The sequence below is a fragment of the Notothenia coriiceps genome, unplaced genomic scaffold (assembly GCF_000735185.1).
Source record: "Notothenia coriiceps isolate Sejong01 unplaced genomic scaffold, NC01 NC01_scaffold00016824, whole genome shotgun sequence".
NCBI classification, from domain to species: Eukaryota; Metazoa; Chordata; class Actinopteri; order Perciformes; family Nototheniidae; genus Notothenia; species Notothenia coriiceps.
Window position 1 is genome coordinate 73,184 of NW_011349525.1, and position 16,884 is coordinate 90,067.

The following is a 16,884-nucleotide window of genomic DNA, read 5'->3' on the forward strand; positions in this document are numbered from 1 at the left end:
GGCCAATGAATAACCCTTTATTTTGGTGACGCAAATCGAGCAAAGAAAACAAAAACTTTTCTCATCTTAACATTGCGAGTTATAACATTTGCATGGTCCAAAAACTATTTGCAAGAAAAACTGAATGGGAATGTCATAGATTGCTCCAGTCATTGTCCTGTTCATATGCAAGGCCAGAGAGAGAGACTTAATTAAGTTAGAAAAAAGGTTAGAAAAGCTTGACAATGACTAATCACCAGGTAGTATCAGGTAGTATCAGGGGTAAGGTTTACCAAAGGAAATTGTTTTTTTTTAAAAAAAGGTTAATAGCTGCACTGTGCTTTTTACTGCACTGGGTGAATATTAAGAGGAAAAGTGTAGTCGAGATGAGGGAGGAGAGGGTTCATGGCTGGGGCATTAGAGCAGGATTTGGGGTGAGACAGTAGGCCCTTAGGCATATGTTGGTTCTACTGTCTCATATGTAAGCAGAAGCAGCTTTGATATAATAAAAGCCACAGCTTTCCCACACACACACACACAGACATATAGATGCTGTTGAGTCACCCACCAGATCCACCAAAAGCATCAGCAGCGGGGCCCGCGGCCACAGCAGCAGGACCGTCTCCTGGGGAGGGTGCAAACGCATCTAGGGTATAGCAGACGAAAAACAGCCAGACCGCAAACGCAACAAACATAACACCGACAGACACATGGATGTAAAGAACAAAAGATGAGTCAACAGATGGAATGGACAGAAAAAAAAAATGAAAGGTCAGCATTAGGATAAAAAGCAGAGAATACAAGAAATATGCAGCCCCGTAATTGCAGTGAATAATCTGATGGTAGCATCAGTCTCTTGGTGAGTTTTGAAGGGCTGCATAATGCTGCATTCAGTGAGTGCACCACCTGTGCAGGTTTGTGAAATGAGGCAAGTTGTCACAAGTTACTTGTACTCTGTGACAAGAGGGGGAAATGTCAAGGACGAAAGAGGCTTTCTTTGAAAAAATAAAACCTCAATTAGCTCTTTTCAGCAGATACTTCTCTGATTAAATAAATCCAGCCATCATCTTGACATATGGGTGAAACTGTTAGTATGTCATTGAGGGGAGAATCATTAAGGGTGATGGACAAATAAACCAAAGGGCAATAGATCACCAAAATACGAGTCATAACAGAAGATTAATTACGATGCTGTGGGTTAATTAAGGTGAGTTTATGAGTCTCTGATGAAACACATTCATGTCCGATCTAATAATAAGTGTTTTGTAGTAATTGTGCAGCCTTAAGTAAACCCAGAGAAAAGCAAGTAATACATAAAACTGGCTCATATTGTCGTGATGTGCCATGAATGATAAACATTTTTGCTCTGTGCTCAATGCAAAACAGAGTGCGTGAATGCTTGACGTTAGCATGTTAGCATGTTAGCACCTGAGTGTACATGGTTTTAACAAAGCTGAATGCTAAACATTAGAAAACATGATATAAAACTATTACTTTTGATTCACAGCACTATTAATTTTTTGAACAGTATATAGGGTACCCGGCTCAGAAGGTCATTTGAAAGAAACAACAGAGTTGTGATGAAGACATTTCCAGAATCCTCAAAGACCGGGTGAAAACGTATTTCACTGCTGAATTAGGAAAGGTGCACCTCTTTTGGTCTTTCCAGTTTTTCACATTAATCATACAAAAATAAAGCATTATACTACACCTTTCTTTTGCAATAGGGGGGAATACTTATGTCCTATACAGAGTCAACTTATCAAAACAAATGTATACAGATAGTAAGAAGCGTCACTAAGGTTTCTGGAAATACCTTCAATGAGCAGTTTGTGTTTTCTTGAACAGCCCTTTACATTTTTCAAAAATATGTAATTTTACTTTTTATAATCTGATGTTTAGCTATGAACTCAAATGTAATTGCAATACTTGAGTGTCACAATCAGGGGCTATGATGCCATCTTTAATGCCATAAAGTACATTTCCATACTTGATTGTAGCAGAAACAAATTGCATGAGATTCTCCTCATTTCTAGATATCACACAAAGTATACATACATCACATTAACGTATAATCTGATGTACAACATCAAACTTTGTATGGTTTTTGATTAAGTAATTTACTTGTTAAAACTGGCTAAATGCAAATATAGGGAGTAATAATACAATCCCATTGCTTTCCCTATGTTTTTTTACAAAGTAATCAGCAAAATACTCAAATAAAAAGGGGTTTGGTGTAGATAAGCTGGCAGGCCTACAGTATATCCCCGACCCAGACTGACCTCCGAAAAAGTCCATCTCTACGGCTGTGGTGGGAGCTGAAGCTGGCAGTGAGGCGGGGACTGGGGCGGCTGCAGCAGCAGCGGCAATAGTAGCTGCAGCGGAGGGAGGTGCGGGTCTTACAGGAGCAGCAGCTACTGCAACAGCCACTTCAGCTGACTCTTCCTCCTCTAGGAGAGCTTCAGAGGCTTCATCAGCGGCAGCCGGAGTTGCTATTTGTATAAACCCCATCAGTCACAATCCCCCAGAAGAGAGAAATAGGAGAAAAAAGATAGAAGGAAGACGGCAGTGTCAGAGAGACTGAAAAGTGTAAACAAAGACATGCTTAGCAGGCGCTAAATGTGAAAATAGTTTGACAATAGGTGAATTGAGAAATTCAGTTAGAAAAAGCCAAGTGGAGAAAAATGAAATGCCTGCCGGCCTTTCTGGGATAAGATCAAGAGAGTACTCACCCTCAGCCAAGAGATCTGCACAACAGACAGACAGAAACACAGGTGAGAGGATGATCTATTTGTATGAAATTATGAAATGTTTGTATTTGCAAGCTGCCAACACTATAGAGAACAAGCCAGATAAAAAGCAGTCATGAGCCAATAGTAAGTTCCAATAATGCTAAAAGCTCCTTTATGTAATTTAGAGAACAGTTGGACTACGGCCATGTTCAGGGTTGGGATGTTGGGATAAACGGAGGGCATGCCAAAGAGCAACATCAGGTTTGAAATGGGAAATGCTCTGTAATTTACCACATTGTTCAAAAAAAGCATCAACAAGGGTACCACTTCTTTAATGTACTATACGGAATAATTATAAAAGACCAATGCTGTTTTAGTTAATATACTAAAGATGTATACTTGCTATTACTGCCGATCGTTTTTCAAATCAGACAATAGATTTTAGTATTGATTTCCCCTTCCCATGCCTCTTCTAAGCAGCAATTATTTTCCATTACTTTTACTGTAATATTCAAATTACTTGACAGGGACCTCAACTCACTTTATGCTTTGAAAAATTGTCCTAATAAAACAAGTCTGTATTTGAAGAGATAAAAAATCCAAACATTAGCATGGTTATTTTGCCTTTGATGGAATTCATGTATATTAAAAAAGGTTCTCTGTAAATACATACAAGTTTAGGCCAAAGAACATCTCATCAAAAACAATGCTAGACTTACTGTTTGTTTATTAGCTCTGAACTAGGAAAAGCTGAAACCGTTAGCATGTCCGGCAGTACCTAGCTTAGTACCTAGAGTTGTATTTAAGCTTTCATTTGAGTCCTAGCAGCGTCTCGTTAGCTCAATATATTTTGATGTAGGGTGGCAGGTTACATTAGGTTTAATACTTCCAGTGTAGTAACATCATCTACTCACTGCATCGAATGCTAAAGTTAAAACAGTGTTTTCAACCAAATTGTGGGTTAGCAATTAGTTAACTACCTACAGCTGCTAAAATCTGCTAGCAAGAGTTGTCATGCAAAAGGCATAGAAATGAGAAGTTGAAATCCAGGACCCATTGGTAATTATTAAGAATTCCATAGGGTAAACCTACCACTCAATGATGTTTAAAGAGAACTGCAAACAGGGAAAGCGTTGGATTTCAATTTGACCAATTTAAGAAAGAAACGTCTGGAAATAATTGGTTAATTGTTTTAACTATATCAGCTTCTTAGAATGAACAGTTAGATAGCCCTCATGTTAATAATTGTGTCATTTAAATTGTAAAATTCACTATTGGCCGATTTAACCGAGACTGAGCGGCTGGGAGGCGGGGTTAAAGGAAATGCTAGTGCACTAAGCGGAAAATCCAAGTTCGGCTATTGTCACCTCCCCATCCAGTCATGGAGGAAGTGGCTCCCTTTGTTGAGGAGGAGGCCATTGGGTCGAGATCCAACAAGAAGCAATCAAGATCACTATCACAGAAAAAGAGAGAGGGGGTTGAGAGACCTGTTTCTAATGCAATGCCAACAGCTCAGCTCAAAAACTTTGGAACATTGTTGAGTGACTCTTACTTGCTGGTAGTGGTGGTGGTTGGGGCTGGAGGGGTGGGGGTGATAGTGGGTGGAGGAGGTTTGACAGGAGGCCCGGGGCGAGCAGGAGGGCCCCCTCCAGGAGTTGGAGCGTTGCGCCTTGCTGGTGCAACAGCAGCAGCAGCGGTGGGGGGAACAGGGGGGGCGCTGTTGTTGGCTGGAGCCTCCTGCAGCAAAAAAACACATACCCCCTGTTAACATGAAACCTGACGCTGTTATATAAGCTGATGTGATTCAGCAGCTTTTCAACACATGAATTCACAATGAATCACTACTTGTTCGTAGTAAACTGTGAAGGGTAAAGGTACAAGTCAAATTAAGCATTTATAAATGTTGTAGTTGTTAATACACAAGTGCTATAAAGACTATCATTATTAACATTACATAATGATTATAATGGAATATAGCTTACCTTGGTGGGCGATCTGCAAAAACAATGAAAGCAAATGAGTTAAAGAGTTTCCTGATGTACATGCTGAAACATAAAAGCTGTTACGGAGATGGGAGGCAGCAAAGTGACAGCTTAAGTGTTACTTTGGTGTTGTTTTTAGGCAGGCAACATTTCAACGCAATTCCATTTAGTACACGACTGGAATTAAAAGGGCCCACGCTGCACTGCTGAGTGATGGTCCACTTTGACAAAGCTTTGTTTTTCCACATTACTGACAGGAAGTAATGTTTCTGAAAGGCATGCCTGTTAAAGCTTTGTGGCAGTCAGGGACGTTTGTACGGTCACATGATAACAAAGATGATTATGTTAGTAGTGACATGAGTTCAAAGGGAAGATTTCCCTTTGTACAGTATGTCAACGACAATAATGATGGAAATAATATTAGGTCACAAACTGCATCTTCAACACAACACAAATGCCGACTCAGATGTACTTTCTTCAGAATGACTCAAACTATAAATTATATTTAGGTCATTTCCCATTGACAGAGAATACTTACTTATCCTCTCTGAGTTAAGCAAAGACAGAGGGAAGTGCATGTCAGAGAAGTAACAGGAAATAGTAAGGTAACCTATGATGTAACACTGATCACACAGGCCAAAGAGAAGAAGCTAAATCACTGTAATAGCACATCCAGCTATCTAGAGCCAAAATCATTACAGACATAGCTTTTAGCAATCCAAGAAGCATTCAACTGTATAATTACAGGATTATTAAAGCTTCAGATCCATGTTGCAAACGATTGAAAAAGTAAACAGCTTGCAGCTATATTGAACTACTTACGGCTTCTTTCCCTCCAGTGTGTCGAGGTGGGTCTCCAGGGACTCCAGAAGACTATGTGGGGCCTGTAGAATAATAAAGAGAGAGTGATACAACCGGGACTTTCATATTATAAATATTATTTTCAAACCAGGCAAAGGGGGGTAATATTCAAAGAAAAATTTGGAATTATGGAGATACATTTACGAGAAAAATGTTTCAATATTTTCTTAGATTTAAGTCATACTGTAGTAACATCTTTCTTGAAACACGAATGACAAATGACAGACAATGTAATCTCAAACTCTATGAATTATTCATCTTTGAACTTCAGTCTCTTTTTTTCCCAATTAAAAAAATCCTGCCAGTTGTTTACATTTCAAGTCATACATTTATCTAGTCAAACTGGTTTGCTGTGTGATGGCTATCAATATTTGCCCAGCACCAACCAAATGTGTCGTAGCATTGAGTTTCCAAAATTCATTAGGGTTATTAAACTGGATACAACAAATAACAACCTAAAAACAATTACCAATAAAACAGCAACAGAACCAAGGTTCATTGCAATGCTAATAGAGATCAATGTTCCAGCCTGCCACAATTCAGAGCTGCATGCTCATTCGGGGCAAAAAGAGACATTATCACCTCCCAACATGCAGTTAAAAGGATGGTTCAATATCCAGCAGGCCTATTGACAGAGGTCAAAGCTAAATCCGCCAATACAATGAGTCACTAATTCACTTTTCCTCGATTCCCTGCTCCATTTGCTGGATTTATCCATGTAAAGCTGTCTAGTCTATTATTCCTAAAACTTAAAAGGACCAACAAGGCAAAGAGGCTGATCATTTTTAGTCTTGGCACTAAGAGGGAACATTTATCATCCAGAGACTTTAATTTGTCTGTTCCTAACACGCAAAAAAATACTTCCTGCAGGCAAAAAAAGACACAGCTCTATAACAAGAAACATATAGGAGAAGTTACCATCCGTAGATGCCAATATAAAAGTTGCTGAACCATATCCTAGTGGATGTGACAGCTGGCCTTCTGGCACTATGTTGGAAATATGATGTGATATGATGGACTCATTTTTTTTTTGCGAGAGAGAGCGCCCACTGCTACCGGAGATTGTTGTTGTTAGCATCTGGTGCTAGCTAGCTACGCTAACGGATATAAGGAGCTGTTTCCACAACAAGGTGGAGGGAGAACTATCTCCTATCAGACTGAGAGGCTCAGATGAGCTAAAGGACTCTCTGAGTGTTTAGTTAACTTTAGTCTAAGTTATCTCAGTGGGTCTCATCATATCACATCATATCATCACCTTTTTCTGTGTCTGTGTTTCTGTATCTACTCTCTATTCTAAAAACAGAGTGTGATGACATAACAACACTTCAGATGGTGATATTATTCTGACTTGTTTGTGCTTCAGTAATACCTCCCGGGAGGGATAAGAACAGAAATCGGTGTTTAAGACTGAGATTTATCCACTACAGTGCAGAGATCCAGGAGATTGATATAGTTTGCTCCACTGGACACATTAATCAAAATGTATCACCAGTATCTCATTTGGAAAGACCAGGCTTGAATAAAATGAGATGGGTTTTGAAGAAGGATGTCATCCTGTCCTGATCATTTATTGCAAAATGTTTCTTGGCAAACACTGGTGGACATAGGATGGTAAGAAAAATGGTGGTGTCATTCAAAAACCATCACTGACCTTGCATTTATCAGGCTAGCAGAGACATTTAGCACCATTTTGTAAAATGCTTGTAAATCTACCCTAAAGAATCAGAACCAGTGTTTCCCCTAGGTTTACTGCTTTGGGGGGGTGCTGCCAGGGCGGGATGAGGGCGTTTAATCACTGCAGCGTTTAGCTGAGCTTTCCCCCGGTAGAAATCTCTAGCAGGTTAAAGCTGCGTGATGCTACAAAGGGGCGTGGCTAAAGCAGAATCAGCCTGTTTGCAACAGGGCTGCAAAAGAGGGGTATGAGGCGAGCAGTATGAGGCATTGCTACAATGGGTGATCTGTTTGGTATTTTTTAGCAAAAAACTTCACAGACATGTTTTGTATCGGTATGGCCCTACAATATATGTTTCCAATATAGCAATAGGTCCACTTTAATAAAAGAGCACATGTTCAATGTGAAAAGTGACCGTAGATAGATTATCTTCAGTTTCGATTTGGCGCTATAGGCCATAAAAAAAAAATCCGTTGGGGTGGCGCAGCACCCCCAAGACAATGGTAGGGGAAACACTGAGAACAGTATTAGCGCTAGGCTCATAGGTGGCGCCAGGGGGGCACTGCAGCTCCCCCTAGGATAGCCATAGCACCCCCTAAGCACGCCCAAGTGTGAAATTGTGTGAAATTGTGTGAAATTGATCATTTGAAAAAAGATTGAGTCGATAATATTATGCTACAATACACGTATTTCTGGGTCTCTGTGTTTCATTCAAGCTTGGCTCTAATAATAATAATAATAATGCATTACAGTTTTTTATTGGAGTGCTTTTTCAGGTGCTCAAAGCGCTTTACAATTACACGTTACACATATTAGGCATGTAAGAGTCATTACTGTGGACATTACCCACAGGAGCAAATGCGGGTAAAGTGTCTTGCCCAAGGACACAACGGCCTGACGCAGTGCCGGCCGAGGCGGGATTCGAACTGGAGTTCACCAACGCCCCTTGATCTGATGACCAACGCTCTCACCAACGCCCCTTGATCTGATGACCAACGCTCTCACCAACGCCCCTTGATCTGATGACCAACGCTCTCACCAACGCCCCTTGATCTGATGACCAACACTCTAACCACTGCGCCAAACCCGCCCCCAACCGCCCTCGCCACCGCTCTCTCTGTGTGGCACGAGCCATTTTGTGTGCGTGCGCGAGCGAGAGAGAGAGTGCCCACTGCTACCGGAGATTGTTGTTGTTGTTGTTAGCATCTGGTGCTAGCTAGCTACGCTAACGGATATAAGGAGCTGTTTCCACAACAAGGTGGAGGGAGAACTATCTCCTATCCGACTGAGAGGCTCAGATGAGCTAAAGGACTCTCTGAGTGTTTAGTTAACTTTAGTCTAAGTTATCTCAGTGGGTCTCAAACGGTTTGGTCATGATTAATGTAAACAAGTATTTCCGAGGCATATGATCATTATTATGGAGCTATTTCAGGGATAAGTTTTGATCATTCAAAAAAATGCAATTTATTTGAAAGTTCAAGTTTTTATCCTGAACTTTGAAAAATACTATGATGTATTCAAAATAAAAATAAGTATTTTAAATCATTTTTCAGGTTGAATATTATTTTGATTCAGTTCAGCAATTTTTTTGAATAAAATATTTATTTTCAGATTTCACTTTTATACATATTTTGATATCTGAATCCTTATTTTTTTCAGTTTCAGATTTTCGTTTTCAGATTCAAAACAATTATTTGTTAAGTTTCAAATCTTGTTTTTTCAGGTTTCACATTGCTTTTCACCTTCAGATCGTTTTTCACTTTCAGACCGTTTTTTCGCTTTCAAACTTTTGGGCCTGATGTTGCTTGAGGGGCGGGGCTTGGCAAAGAGTAGTTTGGCATCCTGAGTGACAGGCCTCCCTCTGTCATGTTGCCTTCATGGATGTTAGTTAGGTAGCGCGAGAAATATCACTCAATACTTTCTATACACAATACTCCCGTGATTGGTGGGAAATAAAACTGAGACCAGCGTCAAAGTTCCGTTAAGCGAGCTGTTGAGCATCGTAGTTGGCAACAATCAAGTACAAATAAACTGTGCTAGAATGTGAAATTACGTATCCGCAACGAGCCAGCAGATTATTCTGGTGGACCTGATGCCATCCCCCGCTGTCTCACGGAGAGATACTGCAGGTCCTTCCTTCCTGCAGCGGTCAGACGATACAACCAGCACAGCCCCTAGACCCCGCACAAAACAACACANAAAAGACATTATATATATTTTTAAAGTTACACATTTTACATAATACACACCCTGTGACAGTTCTGCGGATTTAGCAGCCAGGTAGCCTATATATTGCACAGTTTTTAACGGCATATATATATATTGCAAATACTGCAAATATTGCACATAGTTGGTATTTATCAACAAGAGGTGTTATAGTCTGAGTTATTTTGTGCGGGGTCTAGAGGCTGTGCTGGTTGTATAGTCTGACCGCTGCAGGAAGGAAGGACCTCCGGTATCTCTCCGTGAGACAGCGGGGGATGGCGTCAGGTCCACCAGAACAACCTACTGGCTCGTTGCGGATACGTAATTTCACATTCTATCACAGTTTATTGCGCTTATACCTTGATTGTTGCCAACTACGATGCTCAACAGCTCGCTTAACGAAACTTTGACGCTGGTATCAGTTTTATTTCCCACCTATCACGGGATTATCGTGTATAGAAAGTATTGAGTTATATTTCTCGCGCTACCTAACATCCATGAAGGCAACATGACAGAGGAAGGCCTGTCACTCAGGATGCCAAACTACTCTTTGCTAAGCCCCGCCCCCCCAAGCAACATCAGGGCCAAAAGTTTGAAAGCGAAAAAAAAAGATCTGAAAGCGAAAAACGATCTGAAGGTCAAAAGCAATGTGAAACCTGAAAAAACAAGATTTTTAACTGAAAAAATAATTGTTTTGAATCTGAAAACGATAAAAATGTAACTGAAAAAAATAAGGATTCAAATATCAAAATATGTATAAAAGTGAAATCTGAAAATAAATATTTTATACAAAAAAATGCTGCACTGAATCAAAAATAATATTCTACCTGAAAAATTATTTCAAATACTTATTTTTAATACATCATTGTATGTTTCAAAGTTCAGGATGAAAACTTGAACTTTCAAATAAATTGTATTTTTTTGAATGATCAAAACTTATGACCCTGAAATAGCTCCATACATTATAGGCATAAAAAAATAAGAGAATACATTAAAAACAGGTATAAAAGACAGTAAAACAAGAATACAGTTTAAAAGGGGAGTTATAAAAGAAAATCTGTTTACAGTTCTTTTTCATATGGGTGTTGAGAGATGTATCCATAGATCTCTTCATTTTGATCTCAAAGTGCAACAGATTGATGCATTTAACTTCAATATTAAAAAAAAAATCTTCCCCCGGACTCCCCTATGTGAGGTCCACACACCACCTATAGAAATAGCACTTTACCTCTGCTTACACCTACTGTATATGCCGTGAGCTGATTATCGAGCCCTTCATTGTAACTGTCGCGGGTACACTGTGTATTTGCGTGGGGATAGTTGCAGTAGAAAATTCTATGTAGTGACCGGTACATTAATTTGAAACCCTAAATGTTAAATATAACCTCTTAAAGCTATTACACCCGCTAATAGCAATGCTAGCAAAGGCAGTTAGCAAGCATATGTGCGAACCGTATGCCGCCACCAGATAACACAATAAACCACAGATAGTATTACGTTTTTTTATAGATTAAAGAACAACAGATAAGACACCTCGGCTAGAACAAAAAACTAAGCTAGCTGTTTCCCCCGTTTTGCAGAGTTCATGCTAAGCCAACCATGTGCCAGCTCATATTTAACTGTACATTATTGAGAGTGGTATCAATCTTCTCATCTAACTCCCAGAACGAAATCAAATTAGGTTTGTATCCAAAATGTCATACTATACCTATATTCTGGCCACAAATGTAGCCTAAAAACATAATGCAGGCACTTAGCTTTGACTCAAGCTAATTTTGCAAATCTCAACAAGGCTTTGACAAAAATCCATTGAAATTAAACAATGGATTTGATTAGTTCTGCCGATCCAACACAACATCTACAATTTGAATTCTCACAATACAATACACTTGTAAAACATTACTGTTTTAATTATTTGTCAAGGTAAATGTTCATGCACCTCATCAATTTAGCCATGTCTTAAAAGAGACCTCTTAAAGAATTTCCACAAAAGAGCCTCAGGCTTATCTAGTATACAACAGGAAAAGAATATGCATTTTAAGAATCACTTTTTTTCAGTGACCCAAAGATAAAGAAAACAGACAAGAAAAGAGAAAAAACTGCGACACTATCTGCTGTGTCCTTATATTGTTGAACTGAAACTATGTTAAACTCAGAGTATAGAAGCAGAAAACAGCCGTCCGCTCAGCAGCATTGCTCAGCAGCATTGCTCAGCATATCACAGTTTATCCAATCAGCTCTTCCAGTCACATCATCCCTCTTCATCAGAGTGCCTGATGTTTCTCTGCCGGCTGTGTGCACGCGCTGTGTTTCAATTCAGTACAGTCAAAAGTCTGCCTTCACAAAGCTGTTTGCTCCCAAAAGCTAGCTCTGTGCTCGCTACTCACTCTCTCATTCTGAAAGATCAATCTGCATCTCTGCAAATGGAAAGAGAATGAGGGCACACAGGAGCTGTCAATCAACAGGCAACAGGTCAATGGTTGCATGGACAATTGAAATGCACGTGTGTGATATGCCTCTTGTACAACATAGCATGGTTTCCTGTAAAAGTCTCATTATTAGGAATGCAGCAGAAAAAAAAGATTTACATGGCATTCCGTAGTTAGAAAAACGCTGACATGTTCTTTTAGTACGTAGCCTAACAAACTTAAAGTGGACCTATCATGCCATATATATTTTTTTCAAAATACCAAACAGATCATGCATTTTAGCCATGCCTCATTTCGCTCTATTTGCTCTATTCCAGCCCTGTCTTCACAAGGGCTGATTCTGTGGCAAATGAGCTGCAGCTGACCACGCCCCCCTGCAAAGGAGGGGGGCGAGGCACGAGCGTCATGTTACCATGTTGTTACCATGCTGTTACCATGCTGTTACCATGCTGTTACCATGCCACGCAACCTCGAATTCCCCTGATAGGTGGAGAGTTGCCCATATAGGCGGAGCACCCCGTTTCTGACGTCAGAGATATTTCAAATCTGTATCAGCTCCATTGCAGCCCCGTTTTTAGAGATTTGGGTATGGAGGAAAAGAGAGAGGGTTGTGTTTTCTGACACTTGGTGAGCTACCTGACACACCGGGGACACATATTCATGTATAAAAGACGTACAAAAGTGCATTTTGCATGATAGGTCCATTTAAAGGACCAATGAAGGGTTCATGACAATAAATAAAAGATAAAGAAAAGCCCTACCTGAGTGAGTTCTGGTATGTCATTTTTGTCTATTCCCACTTGCTGTAAAAGAAGACAGTGACCAAACAGTTACCAAAACAGTTTAAGATAAAGCTGATATTCAGTGATATAACATGCTCTGCAGGCTACCTCAGCAATTTTGAAGAATTCTGAAACCCGGATCATTCGTGCCAGAAATCTTTTGTAGATCTCTAGCCCGTCTTTGCACTGGCTTCTCTTCATCTGGAAGAATTTTTCTGGATAACAGAGGATTTAAATGTTAATATTTAGGTTAAGAAATAGCTCTGGTGATATTTTATGTTTCAATAAATCACATGAAAAGAATAAAACCAACAGGATCAATCCTGCTACAATGTATTTTCTGTGTAGCAAAAGCCTGATATATTTTATTCCTCTGTAACAGAGCTCCGCTGTTGTCCAAACAAAATTAAAAACACATAAGTGAGTAAATCTTCATACCATGCAGCTAGGCAATTTAGATAATTTTGAGTTGAGCCATCATGCAGTTTTGTGCTGCTGTCAATATTGGCTAAAGTACCAGACCTGAAAATAGTGCAGACAAATGCTTCTGTTGGAGTATTTATCGCTTAAAGCAAAGGGCTCAGCTATTATAGAAAACTACTATTTCTTTTAACAATAGATTTGTGTAGTTGTGAACCATTTTTAAAGATTTATTTTGTCAGTACTGGAGGAATAATTAGACTGTAGCTGAGTGCAACAGAGAGGGTAGTGAAGCTAAAAAGTATTTAGAAGATAATACAATAACCTCATCTTTTAACGTTAATAAATTGTTATTCTTTTGTTATTTAGGTGAAAGGGGTGATTTTTACCCAGCAGGTTTATAATGCCGTCATTGTAGCAGGCATATAACTTGATCAGATCTTTGAAGAGCAGGAGAAAGCAGGCGTTTATCACACCGTTGTTCAGTTCTGGTGCATGCACCTGCGACAAAACAAAAGAAACAGTGTGATTAGGATTTTGGATATGATTATAAGGAACACAAACTAGCTTTTAATAATAAAAACAATAAGTATTGCATTTAAAAGACAATAAATCCTATTAAAGTCGAATCATGTTAGAGGTTAACAGTCATATGTTATATCCACAAAATACATCTACACCATATTGAAAAGTTCCAGATTAAACACCTTTACTTACAATGATCAAAACTTGACTAGATTATAAATATACCTTATTAAAAAAGAAATGTGTTTATACATTTTTTATGTAAATAAGCTCCATACAGTAAAAGGTGCTGCAATTTACAAGTTGTCATAGATGCATTCTACGCAGCTTTTTTGTGATTGTGTTTATCCCTCAGAAAGTTCAGTAACCGTTCAAAGTGACTTTGTTCCCTATTAGCGAGTGTCACTCACTTCAAAATCCAGCAGTGCGTCGATCTGGCTCTGGAGGGTGGGCATTCCTTTCAACAGCTTCTCCACCGCCATGGTCCTCATCACTCCCTCAGCTCTGACACACAAAGAAATAGAAAATGTCACAACTAAGCATCAGCTCTCAGACTGACTGTCTACTTATAGAACACCTGTCTGTACCTGTTACACATACAGTATCCAGTACCTGATCTCTATCCTGCATTTATATTTGGCCTGAGGGACTCTGTGTCTGCCAGCTAAACAGAACTGTTCCCTCTGTAAGCATGATTAATGACCCACCCTGTGTTCATCTCTGCATTCAGTACACTCAGTGGTCATTTTCTCAGTTATTATTGAACTTAGTCTTAGTGTCAAATGTCCTCCATCATATTTAATCAACCTGACCAAAACAAGTTTTTGAATCGTGTTTTAATTGAAACTCTTACACATTATATTTAAGTAAATCTATTTGAGACAAAATATCAGCTTGTTGCTTTCTTCCAGGTCTTGTCATTTCAAACTGTCTTTATTATGCAAAAAAAGGCATTATCATGGTTAGCTTCCTGTCCTGATATGGTGCGTGGCACAGGACACTAAACTGCTGCATTAGAACAAATGTGACTATTTGTTTCAGTTTTAGTCTCGTCTTTTTTCTTCAACAATTTTAATAATTGGTCTCGTCATTTTCTTGTGTTAGTCATGCAAAAAAAAGTGGTTAAGAAACATTTTTAAAAGGCACTATTTTGCTTTTTGGGGGTTTCCCTTTCCTATAGTGTGTTCTAAAGGTTTGTGTGCAGGTAAATGGTCTGCAAAAGCTAAAGTCCCAAAGATCCCCCCAGAGAGAATTCCTCTCCCAAACACATTCCTGAACCACTTCCATTGGACTGGATGTAATTTTTTTAGGGTTTTTGAACAAAACAAGCATTACATTCCTTACACATTTATGAGACATTTATGTGAGGTGTGCTATTCTGATCGATATGGAGGTCATGTAAGAAACAGGCATTTTTTAAATCGATAAGCTAAAAATCAATAGTCAATAGAAATTCTGTAGTGTGGCACGGTAGTGTTGTGAGAGAAGTGAAAAAGGTACCCTTTCTTGACTCGGACAAAGTCAAAAGACATCTGTCTGTAGGCGAAGGCCTTCGTGTTCAGATAGCGGCTGTAGCGTCTGATGAACGTGGACATGTCGTAGCCTGAGGAGGAAACACTCATCAGTAAAACATATTCACAGTCTTCAATGTCAACTCAGATCAGGGTATGTGGAGGCTCTTAAAATGCCTTGAAAGAAAATACCCTAAGACAGAGCCGAGATGTTTCAAAATGTCAGGAAACGATTAGCTTAAAGCTCCCATGATGGGAGCTTTAAGCTAATCGTTTCCTGACATTTTGAAACATCTCGGCTCTGTCTTAGGGTATTTTCTTTCAAGGCATTTTAAGAGCCTCCACATACCCNTTTAGGGTTAGGGTTGGGTTAGGTTTAGGGTTAGGGTTAGGGTCAGGTTTAGGTTTAGGTTTAGGTTTAGGTTTAGGGTTAGGTTTAGGGTTAGGTTTAGGGTTAGGTTTAGGGTTAGGGTTGGGTTAGGTTTAGGGTTAGGTTTAGGTTTAGGGTTAGGGTTAGGTTTAGGTTTAGGGTTAGGTTTAGGGTTAGGTTTAGGTTTAGGGTTAGGGTTAGGTTTAGGTTTAGGGTTAGGTTTACTGTAAAGCAACATTTAATCCCAGGAAAAGACACCTATGTCATATAACAATATCAGAAATCTAAGATGGTTTGTTGTTAGATACGATAACGATATAATACCAATATATTGCCCAACCCCAGTAGGTGTTCGCTAAAATCAAAAATCAACATATTTCTCATCAAATACCTCAATATTTCATCAATATTGTACGGTTAATAATAATAAATAAATTCGATTTATAAAGCACTTTTCATTGCTCACAGCAATCCCAAGGTGCTATCCTAAGGTTAACTACCGGTGCTTCTACAAAAGTAATCCTATAATGAAATGTTGTATGTATAATCATTAGTTATGTGGATATATATTGGCTGACAAATGATATAATTTCACTGGTATGCAGCCTTTTAAAACCAGGAAAAGACTTTTATGCCATATTAACGGTCATATCTAGTAGTAAAATATCGATGTGTTTCCCAGCCCTGTGAGAAAGCTGGCAACGAAAAATACCCCAAACAGATTATTACTTCCTCAGCGCTGGCTTGTGTAAAATAGGTCAAATCAAAATGCTCGCATGGCCAAATTGAGAATCACATCACCAGGCCAAATTGAAAATGATCTCACCAGGCCTTTCTCGAGCTTTAATCGTCGACACAATGCTGTTTTCTTTTTACATAGCTTCAACACTGCCGCCATTTCCAGCCGTATTCCCAAACAGGCGAGTGTAAATATTGAAGGCGATGTGTTCAGTCACTATTTTTAGACCGTCATCGTGTAATTCAACCCTTCAGCTGGTGCTTCGGCCGCCTGATGGAATAAGGTTATGGTGTTTGCACTCCTGGAAATAACTGTGTTCAGTCAAATAATAACAGAGCGACATAAAATTACTCCGGCGCCGCCTGGAAATGATTGGGCTTTGTGTCAAGAAGGAAGAGAACACGAGCTGTTTGAGAAAGAAACCTTATACCTACTATCAACAGGGACTAAATCCCCACCCAGGATTACCCCGAAAATAAAAAAGGCAAAATAAAAAATGACGGAAGGACTGATTCAGCCCAGCTAGACACTCCCCTATCTAAACTGAGACTTCAGCCAATGCCACACCTCTACACACTACAGACAGACAGACAGACAGACAGGCAGGCAGGCAGGCAGGCAGGCAGGCAGACAGACAGACAGACAGACAGACAGACAGACAGACAGACAGACAGACA

The 16,884-nt window shown here is 39.4% G+C and overlaps 1 protein-coding gene across 14 annotated transcripts in view; it reads right to left on the bottom strand.

Annotated features, from left to right (window-relative positions):
* The window catches only part of snap91a (synaptosome associated protein 91a), a 26,710-nt gene extending 11,518 nt beyond the window's left edge, over nucleotides 1-15,192 (bottom strand). For 9 of the 14 annotated variants that reach the window (XM_010776261.1, XM_010776259.1, XM_010776258.1 and 6 more), the window contains exons 1-13: nucleotides 15,088-15,192; nucleotides 13,998-14,091; nucleotides 13,452-13,563; nucleotides 12,751-12,857; nucleotides 12,622-12,663; nucleotides 5,516-5,577; nucleotides 5,232-5,240; nucleotides 4,694-4,706; nucleotides 4,264-4,448; nucleotides 4,079-4,164; nucleotides 2,712-2,726; nucleotides 2,262-2,471; nucleotides 548-625 (exon numbers count right to left, since the gene is read on the bottom strand). In XM_010776261.1, the coding sequence (XP_010774563.1) occupies nucleotides 548-625; nucleotides 2,262-2,471; nucleotides 2,712-2,726; nucleotides 4,079-4,164; nucleotides 4,264-4,448; nucleotides 4,694-4,706; nucleotides 5,232-5,240; nucleotides 5,516-5,577; nucleotides 12,622-12,663; nucleotides 12,751-12,857; nucleotides 13,452-13,563; nucleotides 13,998-14,091; nucleotides 15,088-15,182 (1,108 nt within the window). In that variant the 5' untranslated portion in view covers nucleotides 15,183-15,192. The remainder of the gene's footprint in view (nucleotides 1-547; nucleotides 626-2,261; nucleotides 2,472-2,711; nucleotides 2,727-4,078; nucleotides 4,165-4,263; nucleotides 4,449-4,693; nucleotides 4,707-5,231; nucleotides 5,241-5,515; nucleotides 5,578-12,621; nucleotides 12,664-12,750; nucleotides 12,858-13,451; nucleotides 13,564-13,997; nucleotides 14,092-15,087) is intronic. The other 5 variants (XM_010776264.1, XM_010776263.1, XM_010776255.1 and 2 more) reach the window with 3 other exon arrangements.
* Nucleotides 15,193-16,884: the final 1,692 nt, after the last annotated feature.